The sequence below is a fragment of the Molothrus aeneus genome, chromosome 22 (genome assembly GCF_037042795.1).
Source record: "Molothrus aeneus isolate 106 chromosome 22, BPBGC_Maene_1.0, whole genome shotgun sequence".
In the NCBI taxonomy this organism is placed as follows: Eukaryota; Metazoa; Chordata; class Aves; order Passeriformes; family Icteridae; genus Molothrus; species Molothrus aeneus.
Window position 1 is genome coordinate 6110282 of NC_089667.1, and position 13380 is coordinate 6123661.

Below are 13380 nucleotides of genomic sequence, written 5' to 3' on the forward strand. Positions count from 1 at the left end.
TGGGTTTTCAAACCTCACCCAGGCATGAACTCTCAAGGTCACTTGAAATATTGCCTGGGTGGCAGCTGGACTCCAGGTAATAAAGAGTACAAGAAATTATTTTTTCAGTTAATCTTATAAATAATAAAACCATCTAACAATCCTGGGCTTTAGAAAGCAGAAAAACCCAGAGAAATTGTGTTCACCAGCCAAGAGCCTCTTGTTTGTCAAGAAAGCAATAAACAAGGTTCAAAGGGGATGTATCTCCTGAAATATATCAATTTATTTGCCTGTGCCGGGGCACTCCTGAGCCTCAACCAAAATATTTACACTCTCATCGGAGGGAAAAGTGAAGCTACTCATTCTCCAGGAAAGGAAATCAGAAAGCCATAAAGGAACTGTGTGCACCTCTGGGCCTGGGGAGCTTTCCAAGGAGAGGTCACCAAAGTTCCCTGGCTCAGCACATCACACTCAAACACTACAGAAAAGCAAAAATATTGCCAGATAACAGCAATGCCATGGAGTCCTTGTTGGGCTGCAGTCCAGGCTCTGGCAAATCCCTGTTTTCTCAATGATCTCCTGATCTAGGGCCATGAATTCAGTCCTGACTCAGACAAAACTCCCAGAGACTTCAGTGGGACAGCATCTGGCACTGGCAGCGTTACCAGCCAGCCACTGCATCAGCCCCACACCTCAAATTCTGATATTTCAGAGCCCCAAACCCCCCTGCAGCTGAAAGAACACGGATTTACCCTCTGCTCTACGCCTGCAGGGCTGGGCTCAGGGGCAGACAAGGGGCACAGAGCTTCCAGGTACACCTTGGTGTGAATTCCTGCTCTGCAAACAGGGATCTCTGACTGCTCTGGCATTTAGCTCAGCTTTATTTTCACACTACTGCACCTACCTGCACCAGCAGAACAAAGCTATGCTTTATGTTTTCCTGATTTCCAAAGGAGTTGCAAAATTTAGGAGAGAAAAATGTCAATTTAGGCCCACCCAAATGTTTTCTAGTGGCCTAAATCTGGTGAGTTCCTCCCCTGGACGGCTCAAAGACACACAGACAAGGCCTTTACACAAAAGCAACCCTATTGAATTGGGTTTGCCAACATTTAGGAACAATTGTACCCTCACCAAATGCTACAGCTGGCTGTGGCTACAGTGGAATCTGTCATTTTGAGGCCACGAGGGTGAAAATCACCTTGTGCTGGTGCTGAGCACAAGTGTGCAGCATCCAAACCTGCCTGGCAGAGGCAGCAGGAGCTGGGACAGCAGAGGAACCTTGTGCTGGGCACCAGGACAAAGCAAATTTCCCTCACCCCACAAATCACAGCGCGCTAAAACTCCCACCCCACCCTGCCTGATCCAAAACCCACTGAGCTGCTGGGTGGAGCTCCAGACGTGCAACCTAAATCCCTTCAACAGAGAGAGCATGGCTCAACACGTACGTATCATTGTCCTCATCTTCCAGCAGCAGCTTCTCGATGGGCAGGGCGCCGATGGCTCTCCGGGCATCCTCCAGCTCCTGCGGGGCTGGCTCGGGGATGGAGATGGGCACGGGCACCAGCTGGGGCCCAGGGAAGGAGGAGGAGGAGGCTGCAGGGTACTGCAGGCTGGAGGCTGGCAGGGCAGACAGGGGCTGTGCCCACGGGAAGTAGGGCAGGGGCGGCTGCTGCTCCGTCACCTCCAGCGGTGGCACCACGGCCGGGGTGCTGCTGCGGGGCTGGGAGGGGACAGAGACACAGCAAAGTGAGACAAGCAGGGTGGTACTCACTGCTGGGGAAGGTGAAACAGGAAAGCCTTAGCAATGTGATTGCCTGGCAAAAGGTTTGGAGAATATGGAAACTATAATTGAAGTGAAAGCAAGCATTGAGATCCCTCAGTTACTGAACAACTGGAAAACAATGGTGTGGCTGCTGAAGGTGATCCCCTTTTGATGGAACAACACCCTCTGCTTGCAGACAGGCCCAAGGGGCAGAGCAGACCCTGCAGCTTGGCAGAAGGGGCCCAAAGAGGAGTTTTTAGCGTTTAAAATGTAACACAGGATGGTGATGTAATGATTCTTATAGGCTGTATGGAAATGCTGTAGGATTTGTGTCTTGGACTAGATTGGTCAGTGAGAATTAGAATATTCAGCACAGAAGAAGACTTATGGTGCTGTAACGGGAACGTCACGCTCTCATCCTCTTTTACTCTCTCTCTCTCTCTGTCTCTCATCCTCTCTCCCCTCTCTTCTCCCAGTCCTGCTCTGAGCTGTGCCTGGCAGCTCCCAGCAGGGCCCTGCACTTGGCCCTTTGCAATAAACCCCAAGTTCCACAACCTGGCTTCAGAGATCTCTCATCTTCATCCATCCTGACCATCCTACCCCCGACACGTCTACAACTCATGTGTTTCTCTGAGCAGAGAGAGACATAATTCTCTCTTCTAGCATTTCTCCTGGGGAAGGCACTGAGAAAGCTCAGAGAAAGAAGACAAAACAATTCTTATCTCTACTTGCTACCCCTGTTGTTTGGCACATGTGGAATGTGTTATGGAGATTGTCCACCAACAAGGGATTTGTTAATTGGACTCTGGTTGTTTTGGATTGATTGACCAATTAGGTCAAAGCTGTGTTGTCACTGTCTGAAAGGGTCATGGGTTTTTCTTTAGTATAGTTTTAGTATATTATAGTATTATTACAACACAACTTTTTGCCCTGCTCAAACCATATTCCTGTCCTGGCAACTACATGGCATAGATTGAAAGACACACAACATTACAGTAATTAAATAAATTAGCCTAACTCCACCCACCCCACAGCTCTTGCTAGAAGGTAGGAATTAATGTAATTTTCAGCTTGGTGCTTCTGACTTACTGCAAAATTGGTGATGAGAGGCTGGGAAGTGTAAGTGAGGATAGAGAAGGGTCCCACCAGGGTGTAGCTGGAAAAGGTTGTGAATTTGCCTGATTCCAGTACAACACAACTTTTTTGCCCTGCTCAAACCATATTCCTGTCCTGGCAACTACGTGGCATGGATGCAAAGACACACAACATTACAGTAATTAAATAAATCAGCCTAACTCCACCCACCCCACAGCTCTTGCTAGAAGGAGGGAAATAACATCATTTCCATCTTGGTGCTTTTGACTTACTGCAAAATTGGTGATGAGAGGCTGGGAAGTGTAAGTGAGGACAGAGGAGGGTCCCACCAGGGTGTAGCTGGGACACACAGGCTGGACGTACATATCTGCTGAGTAGGGACAGCTGCCAGCCTCGTGGGACACGTAGTCAGGGTAAGGGCTCCACTGAGCCAGGGGCTGCAGGGGGGTGCCAGGGGCCTGGGGGATCCATCCAGAGGCCACAGCTCCTTCCTCTGGGCCAGGCAGAGCAGGGGCAGCAGTGTCCATGTCAATGCAAGGCTGGCCTGGAAAACAGGACAGGATCAAAGCCCAGCTCAGCACAGTCTTCCCTGGAGAGCCCCAGAGGGTCAGGGATACTTTACCCATGGCTGAGTAGGAAGGGACTGGCTGATGGGGCAGAACAACCTGGAAGAGAGAAGAAAAAAATAAAAATCAGAGGTGAAGCCCATCAGCATTAAATTCAATCCCACAGAGCATTCTAGGTATTATCAGCTCATTATCAATGCCAGGGGCTGAACTCTTCTGGCCCCCACACAAGGGCCAGAGAGTTGAACCTGACAGCCAGGACACACCACCCCAAACACCCACAAACCCCTCAGCTCAAGGGGATTTTATAGTGTGTTTAAATCTCATGTAGCAAAGAGAAAAACTAAAAATCAGAGGTGAAGCCCATCAGCATTAAATTCAGTCCCACAGAGCATTCCAGGTATTATCAGCTGGTTATCAATGCCACGGTCTGAGCTCTCCCACCCCACACAAGAGCCAGAAGAACTGACCCTGACAGCCAGGACACACCACCCCAAACACCCTCAGCTCAAGGGGACCCTCAAGTGTGTTTAAATCTCATGTAGCAGAGAGAATTCCCCTCCAGAGAGGAGCCAGCCAAGCTGCTGCCTGCTGGGAGGGCAAATCCCGGCTGAAAAGAAGCAGCAAACAGCCAGGGATGGTTTCTTGCTGCCTCCCTCCCGAGCCATTTTCAGTCCCCAGCAATCAGATCCTGCCAAGTGCAAAGCACTTCCCCTTTCCATTAAGTGGTGGAAGGCGCTCAGCACATCAAAGCACCCCAGCTAAAGAGATATCAATGGCATTAACAGGTAACAGCAGGGCCTTCCAAATGCTTTAGAGATGCAAAGGTTTCTTTCCTTGGCTCAGTAGTGCTGGGGCTGGGCAAGCACTGAGCTCCCGAGGGAGAATTTTCCTCCCGTTTGCTTCTCCCTACCGTTGTAGCTGCAGTTGCACTGGAATTCTGGACATTGCCCCTTTTCCTCTTCAGCAGCTCCTTCACTGGCTCCTTCACTCGGACACCTTGGTAGGGGCGAGGCTGTGGCTGCTGGTCTGGGGCAGAAGCTGAGGAAAAAAGAAAAAGGAATTAAAAATTTACTTAACATTTATTTTCCTCTCAGGGATCCCAGATTCCCCACAGCAGCCTGGTGGCTGTAGCAGAACACATTCGTTTTATTCTTCTTTAAATTTATTTTATTCTTCCTTTCCTTTGTGTCCCTCAGTGCCACTGACCTGCAGAGCAGCTTCACACACTCCCCAAAAGGAAAATCAGACCAAATACACCCAAAAGGTGACACACCAGAATTGTTGGCCAGGCAGGGACATAAAAAAGCAGAGATTAAATATTTAAAAGAAATAGATTCACTGTTTAGGTAGAAGCTATAAAAACAACCCAAATCAAGAAAACATCCTCACTTGAAAAACCATTTAAACATCATTAATTTGACTTAAATATCTCATTTTGAGGTCAGGCAGGTGCTGAACTCCCAACTAGACCAGAGTTGTATTTCAGTCCCAGGAGGTTGATGAACAGGAGACAACACATGACAGATCTTACACCCAAAAACCTCCCAGCTCCCACCCATAAATCTGCTCCATTTTGAAGAATTAAGTTTACAGCCAGAATTTTAAATTTAATTAAGAATTAATTTGAAAATTTAAGTGTACAGCTCCAAAAGCCTCTCCCAAAGCCATGTGAGCAGCAAAAGCAGGGGAAGCACATTTCTGCCAGAGCCAGAATTAACAGCTCATATTTTACTGGAGTGTTTGAGGGAATCGATAGCAGAAGGAAAGCAGGGATATCAAAACCTGCTGTTTGTAAAGGCACCGATAGCAGAGGTGGCTGCCTGCCCCTTCCACTGCACTTGGATGTGTAAATACAGAAATTGATAAGTTTTCCATTTTTAACGATTGGAACTGGCCCTTGGTGTTGAGGTACAGGTGGGTGTCCAGCTCCAATCTGGATTTTAAACTATTATTCCACCCCAGGAGCATTTATTTAGATTCACATCCTACAAGAATGAATCATTTCACTTCAGATCATCTCTCCCAGCTACATTTAATTCTGAGCACACTGAGATGTTTCTGTTGCACCTTCCAGGGAGGAGGAAAATGGAGTTCTAAATCCAGAGATCATAAATCCACCACAAAAATGACTTAACGGAATAAACGTTTCTGCTCTAATTTCTTTTCAAAAATACTTTTTCCCCTTCAGCTTGGCTCTTCTATTAACTCATTATACATAATTTAATTATGAAATCTTGATTGGCCACTATAAATCCTTTTAGGATTAGACAGGACTCCATTTATGCACTGAATGTTGCCTTTGTTATGCACATTAAGGAAATATTTTACTTTTAATCAGTAGTTGAAGCAAAGATGATTTTCCAGCCTTTGCCTGATCTACCTTTGCTTTCTGTGCACATCCTTTGTGGCTCTTTAAATCAGGTTTCTTGCATTCCCATGAATCCTGTGGCTTTCAAAATGAAATTTTAAAAGAGAATAAAGGTTCTTCAAGTCTCCATACAAACACCCACAAGGGCTTTTAATACGATTCACATTTTGCTTTTTCAATTTAGTAGGCATTAATTTATTTGAGTGCAAATAATAAAGAGTTCTGGTGTTCTTGGTGCGCATGAAAACGTCAACTCCACAAATCTGGAGTGGCAGAAATGAACATTTTGGGGAGTTTCTCATCCCCAACTCATAAAGGGCCTCCCTGCAGAATTAGGGTGGGGAAGGATGGTGGTTTCTGCTCCAGGTTTGGGGGATGGGAAAGAAGAAATTTACTGTAAAAGCTGACAAATATACCTATTCAGAGTTTCCGGTGTAAGTAAGCAGAGTAACCAAAAAAGAAAAAAAAAATAAAGAGAAAAAAAAAAATTTTAAAAACCAAAGTCTGCAGATCATATTTCGGTTCCCCCAAGCTGACCTCCAGAAATAAAAATAATGTGAGCACAGCTGCTTTTCCACTGCTCAGGGGCCTGTGGGGTCTGAGCATCACAGACAGACCACAGCAAAATGGCTTTGGGGCTTCAGGGTGCAATTCCTCATCGAGCTGAAGACACATGGCCAGTTACAAATATCAGCATTTGGAGGAATGATGACAACTAAAATATCTTTGTCAATTAAGAACCTGGATTTAGTCATCCTTATAGAAAGGTTTTAACAAACTGTGAAGCTGTCTTGGACCAGGATTCCATTTTATTTTAATTTTAGTCGCGAGAGCCCAAGTTCCTTTCGATAAAATGGAGCTAAAGGAGATGAAGGAATAGCAGCAGTGTCCTGTCTGGTCTCCTGCAATTCCAGGACCACAGAACACCCACATGATGCAGGCACATTTTGATTTTCACCTGCTCTGTGAAGCTGGGGCAGTTTGAGACATCCCCAGTCGAGGAAGAAGAGAAGGAATCCAAACCCAACCCCTTTGCAATGATTTCCACATTTCACTGGGGCCCATTTCAAAGCTTTGGCCCGGCTGCCTCCAGCCCTGGTGTGTGCTCAGCCCCAGGCTCCCTCCATCAATGTTATCACCTGATGTATTTGCTAAAAGTCCACAAAAGCCTTGAAGACTTGTGGGCAATCTTTAAAAGCTGCTGCTGAACACCAGAGCTGCTGGAAAGGCACCAAATGGCTCAAAACATCAAATGAGGGCAGCAGGAAGATGTTGGGTTCCAGACCACGCTGCAGCTCAGCCTGGAAGCACCCAAAAATGTTCCAAGGGATCTGCCACTCTCAATCTATGCAGATACAGACTGCATAAATACCTCAAAAATATTGATCTGGATCACTGAAGGGGTGTCAGGGACAGCCAAAGGTGATACAGAGACTTCATCATCAGAAGGCACAAAGAGCACTTTAGAAATCTACAGTTCTTATGGAAATGATGGTGGATCTAGGACCTGGTTGCCCTTTAGGAATCTTCTCTCACACTATTGGTGAACTGTGAATAGCACACTCTGGAGAGCCAGATCTATAAACAACAGTTACAGAAAAAGAGATAATAATTGTTTTAATTCTTTCTCTGAGCTTTCTCCCAGCTTCTCAGGAAAATCCTGGGAGAACCATGTCTGTCTGTTCAGAGGATATGTGAGTACCACAGGAGGGAAAGCACGCCAGGACATCACCAAAAATGCAATCTCTGTCCTCCCCCCCTGCATTTTGGTTTAACCATTGCAGAAACGGGAGGGAAGAGAGGCAGAGCAGCTGCTGGAAGGGTGCGGCAGCGAAGCGCGGACAGTTCCAGATCACTGAGCTTCACCCAGCAGGGCTGCCCCTCACACACACTCACTCACTCACACACACAGAGGAGCTGCAGCTCGCTCTCAGCCCCCCAGCCAAGGCACCGCCATTTCCCAGCAGGCAGATTTCACTTTGAACCACCCTGCTGGTCCTGCAGCAGCGTCCTGCTGTAGCCGTGCTACAGAGCCCCATGTCTGTGCACAGCTCCACGGTATCAGAGGCTAATTAATTACTTTATTACACTATATTACACTATATTGCACTATATTGCACTATATTGCACTAACAAGAACTATCACTAACTAACTAACTAGAAAACCCATGATTCCTGCCCGAGAGTCCCAACACACAGACGTGGATCCAATTTTGGTCGGTGAATCCAAAACAGCATCACCAAATCCAAGCAATCACCTCAGGTAAACAACCTCCAGAACAAATTCCACATGAGCACAAACACAGCAGCAGCAAATAAGAATTGCTTTGATCATTCTTTTCTCTGCTTCTCTCAGGAGAATCCTGAGAAAACTAAATCTCTGTTCAGAGGCCATGTGAACACCACACCACTGCTCCCTCTCACAGATTTCTGTGCTCACAACCACGTGATAAAATAATCAATTGATCAGTGTTAACACTGCAAATAGTTTCTCCTTTTTTTTCTCCTCTCACCCTCCACTGTAATAAAGAATTGAAAAGAAGCCCAGTAGTTTCTCTTGTTTGCAGTAACACTAAAAAGCAATCGCTGACTGCAAGTAACAAGAAAAATTTAGATTTCAATTAGCAAAGCCCTGAGTTAATGGCTTGGATATTGGAGACCAAATCACATTTTTATCAGACACAGTGAACTTTGGCTAATAAAAGAAGAAAGAGGCTTCGTTTCATAGGCTTGTGTGCTTAGAGTCAAATCAAAACCTTTTTACCTCCAAGCCCATTGCAAAGGAATCAACACTGGTCATGATCCTGTCCTTATTTCCTGGCTAATTAAAGTTTCCCTCAAAAAACCCCAGGGTGATCTTTATCTCTGCTTTGTGGTCAGTCCATTCTTCATTTGACAGAAGAATATTTTAGATATTAATGCCCAATATCTTCAAGTGTTGGAAGATTTTCCAGGAATCAAAGGAGCCTTGGATTCAGGCAAATCCATGTCCCATGTTGTTCTTGAGGAATGCTTTTGATAACTTTAAAAAGTTATCAAAAAGTTATAACTTTAAAAAGTCCTTTAAAAATTATTTCCTTCACATCTAAAAGGATCTAAATGATTGGAGAGCACTGTGCAGAGCCTACATTTTGCTCCCACACAAGGAAGGTATTTCAGATGAACAAATACAGAGTGGATTTTAGATTTTTCCACTTGGACAGAAACCAAAATCAAGGGGAGACACAAAATGCTGGCTAATCCCTGCTGCTCTGATTATTCTAATTTAAAAAAACAATAAACTTTCAAGTGCCAAATGAGAGTTGGATGCTTTGGCCATGTAGTGGTGAGGACCACTAAAAATTCTCTGTTTCAGAACAAGAGGAGCCCTGGTGCAAAGGGGAAGCTGAGATAGACAGAAAGTGCCTTTAACCTTAAGTCTCACCCTCAGGTCCCAATTCCTCCCAGCCCATAATACTCTTTCCATTTTAGTAATGCAAGCTTTCCATTTAATTGCTGCTGTGGTCATTCGTAGAGTTTGACACCTGCTTTGCAAAGCATGGATGGGCTCAACTTTTGTGCTATCCCTCTTTCCTGGTGGGGTTTTACCAAAATTAGCACTCACAAGGTGCAGAATGCTGCAGTTTCACCTCTCAGTCTCATTAGCTGATACTTTCAGGGTGGCTCTGTGCAGCCCCACATCTGTTGTGGGCAGAAAAGGTTTTTTATTCACTTTAAAAGCTTTTGGGAAGGGATTTGCAGAGGTGTGAATTCACATCTCTCTGTGGTGAAGGGAATCTGAGCAGCTCAATCTCTGCCAGTGACTGCAGCTGAGCACCCAAAAAACCTGGACACAGGCAAAACCAGCGCCTACATAAGAGATTCCTGCAGAATTAGAAATAATTAGGCTGGAAAAGACCTTTGAGATCATCAAGCCCAAGCTGGTTCCACACTTCGCAGAACACAAATCATTTGTGCGGAAGGAATGTTCGGGTAAATTTAAAAAAAATTCACTACAGAGGTCACAATAGAAGCAAATCAAGAGGAAAAAGCTGGTGCAGGCCATGAATTCCCCATCCCTGAGGGGCTGCTGGGGCTGCTCCTGTTCAGCAGAATCCTGGGGAGCCCCGACCAGTCACTTCTCCTGGGCCGTGGGAGGGGAGGCTTTCGGGCTGAGCCAGCCCCGGGCGCTGAGCGGAACCCAGGGTCCCAGTCCTGCAGGGGAGTCACTGTGCTGTGAGCTGGAACAGCCCCAGCCTGCAGGGCCAGCCTGGCCAGGCTCCCTGCCCAGCAAAGGGGCCCAGCTTGCCTTGTGCTGCTGCAGAAATGTCCCCTGGAGGAGCAGGAAACCACCCTGAGGTGCCCTGAGAATGGCCTCAGGTGAGGTCACCTGCTAACCCTAACCCTAACCCTAACCCTAACCCTAACCCTAACCCTCACCTGCTGCTGCAGTGAGTTCTTGTGTCACTTCTTGGTTTTCAGAGGTTCACAGAATGTTCTGAGCTAGGAAGGACCCTCCAGGATCACCTCTCACAGCCATATTTTATGAAAAATCCTTTTGCTGGGATCTTTTCTCCTGAGAAGCTGAGAGGCCTCAGGAACAAAATATAAGCAATGGTTATCTGCTGCTGTGGAATGCAACAGGAGGATCTGGGATTGGGCTCATGTGGTTGTTTCTAATTAATGGCCAATCACAGCCCAGCTGGCTCGGACTCTCTAGTCAAGCACAAGATTTTATTATCATTCTTTTCTATTCCTTGTTGGCCTTCTGATAAAATCCTTTCTTCTATTCTTTTAGTATAGTTTTAGTATATAATTTTCTTTTAATATAATATATATGATAAAATAATAAATCAGCTTTCTGAAGCATGGAGTCAAGATTCTCATCTCTTCCCTTGTCCTGAGAACACCACCACAATCGATGATCCCGAGTGAGGAACATTCCCACAATCACCCACTCTGAAGTGAGTGGCCCATACAGAGATTGAACCCAAAACCTTGGTGTTGTCAGCACCAGATGAGTCAAATCTCAGGGTTTCAGTCTGGGAAGTTCCCAGGTCACCTGAGCTGCCTCTGCCTCGATTTCTGTTCCAGAGCAAGGCCACGGCTGGGGAACATCCCTGGGGTCACAGGTGGCCTGAGGCAGGTGCTGCAGGAAACGTGAGCTGGTCACACTGGCAGGAAACAGGGCTGACACCAGAGGGGACTCTCAGAGCTGCTGGGAACTGCAGCTTCCACTGAAACCTGCGGGATCTGGCACCTGGGACCTGCCCTGGGCTCGGGGCTCACCCAGGGATCACCCAGGGGTCCCCAGGGGTCACCCAGGATTCCCCTCCTGCCTTCCTTCAAAGCCAACACACTGCAGTGCCTTGGAAAAGCAGCAGCATCCATCAGATTTCCAGCAGTTCCATGTTGGAAAAGGGGATTCTGACAAAACTACAAAAGGAGGGGCATTCAAGCAAGATTCCAAGATTGGAAAAGCAGCAGCATCAATCAGATTTCCAGCAGTTCCATGTTAGAAAAGGGGATTCTGACAAAACTACAAAAGGAGGGAGATCCAAGCAAGATTCCAAGCAGAATCATCAATCAGGTTTCCAGCAGTTTCATGTTGGAAAAGAGGATTTTGATAAAACTACAAAAGGAGGGAGATCCAAGCAAGATTCCAAGATTGGAAAAGCAGCAGCATCAATCAGATTTCCAGCAGTTCCATGTTAGAAAAGGGAATTCTGAGAAAACTACAGAAGGAGGGAGATCCAAGGATGAACAAGCTCAAGGGACACTGGCCAGGACTTGTCTACAAATCATTATCAGGGAATGACTGACATCATTTGGTTTGTGATTCCTGCAAGTGTCAAAGGCAAAAAAGCAAACTAAAAACACCAATTCAGTTCCCAATTTCTTCCTACCCAAAGCATTGTTGTTAGCATTGCTTTGTCACTGCAGGAATAAAAAAAAACCCAAACCAAATAAACCATTCAGGGACTTCTGAGATGGAAGATTAGAATCTGGATTTGGATGTAATCATCTTGCAGTTTTTTCCACATCTTCTCCTGAAAACTGCTCAAGGTGAAGGGGGAAATACAAACAAAACTTCCCAAATACGCATTTGAGCTTCCAAAATGTTCAGCTGAGAAGAAAGAAGGCAGGAAAAAACCAGAGGAAACGGATTTCAAAGCTCACAAAGGCACATGGTTGGTTTACTACACGCAGTACAACAACCTACAAGCTGAGATAAAAGATGAGTAATGTCAGATAAGTCACTGGCAAGGGGTTAAGAAATTAATTTTTCCACTCAGGTGTGCTGTACCATTGTATGCTAATGGAACAGCATGGTGAGAGGCAAAGGGTGGTGGTACAGGTGCCAAAATGAGCATCCCCTACTGATGACAAGTGAGATATGATGGTGATAAGAGTGAGAATGAAAACCTTGCAAGAAGCAAACACCTACCTGGGGCAGGATCAGTAAACTACTCCAGCAAAGGTGGGCCCAGAGGAGTGAAATTATCTTGAAAACAAGAAAACTGATTTCCTGTAAAGTCATATCTGTATTGCCCTCAACTGCTTTGTTCCTTATCTTTTTTAATGAGCTGAAAGAAGTACATATCAAAAAAAAAAAAAGGCACAGAAATAAGATTTCTCACAGGTTTCACTTTTCAAAAGGAAAATTTTCTGCTACGTAACCACCGTACCCTTTGATATAATACCTGCATCCTGTTATTGTTTTTATGAATCATAGTCTTCCACTTGATTCATAGTGATGAAAGCCAACAAAGCAGCCCTGAGCTCATATCCCTGCTGGAAAATGAGCATCACACCTGAGCACCGGCCTCACTGGAGCCATCCCTGAGCATCCCCTCCCCTGCCACCCTCTGCTGATTTATCCCTCAGCACCCTCAGCTGCCACCAGAGGTAGGAGAAGCAAATCAGAGCTCACTTACATTTTTGCCAGTGCATTCTGTGGTGGGATGGAGCTTTTCCCCCCTTTCTTGGCTGAGGATAACTGGGCTGTGAGTGTGTGTGCGTGGCTCCTGGGTGGGGATGTGACAAGTGAGGGTCAGGATGTTTCTTTCAGCTTTTTAAAAGCTCAGTGTTCCCGCTGAGCCCTGTGACATCATCACCCCTCCAACCACAGCCACTTCTACATTTTCCCTTTGCTCTCTGCTGCTTCTTCTCCTTCTTCTTCTTCTCCTTCTCCTTCCCCACGCTCAGCAGCTCCTCTGAGGAGATGTTCTGCATAAAAAAGGTGTCACCAAGGTGGGTTTGAACAGCCAAAGGTGGAACCTGCCTCTCCTGGGATTTTCACCACAAATTTGCAAAATCAGGGCGAAAGGTTGGGCAGCAGCAAAGGGTCTTTCAGGAAGGTTTTGACCTCTTGTGGCACTAAGGATGATTTTTGCTCAGTTTCTGCTGCTCTGGATGGCACAAACTCTTGTTTTCACACAGCCAAAGCAGCCCCCAGGCCATGCCAGCCTGGCCCTTTAAATGTTCAACCCTTCTAAAACCCAGAATTTGAGACTTTGCTCCTGCCTTATGAGAATCTCAACTCCCCAGGGCCACTAAATTTGAACTTGTGAGGAAACACCTGTAAACACTTCAAGCCCCATTAAGCCAGGGCGTCCTTCATTTAA

At 46.1% G+C, this 13380-nt stretch overlaps 1 protein-coding gene across 1 annotated transcript; it reads right to left on the bottom strand.

Moving 5' to 3' along the window:
- Window positions 1–1173: 1173 nt before the first annotated feature.
- On the bottom strand, window positions 1174–12706 carry POU2AF1 (POU class 2 homeobox associating factor 1). Its single transcript, XM_066564552.1, has 5 exons — window positions 12691–12706; window positions 4316–4443; window positions 3459–3501; window positions 3109–3380; window positions 1174–1699 (listed from the first exon to the last, which is right to left on the bottom strand). The coding sequence occupies exons 1-5, from the start codon at window positions 12704–12706 to the stop codon at window positions 1385–1387; spliced, it is 774 nt and encodes a 257-aa protein (XP_066420649.1). The 3' UTR covers window positions 1174–1384.
- Window positions 12707–13380: the final 674 nt, after the last annotated feature.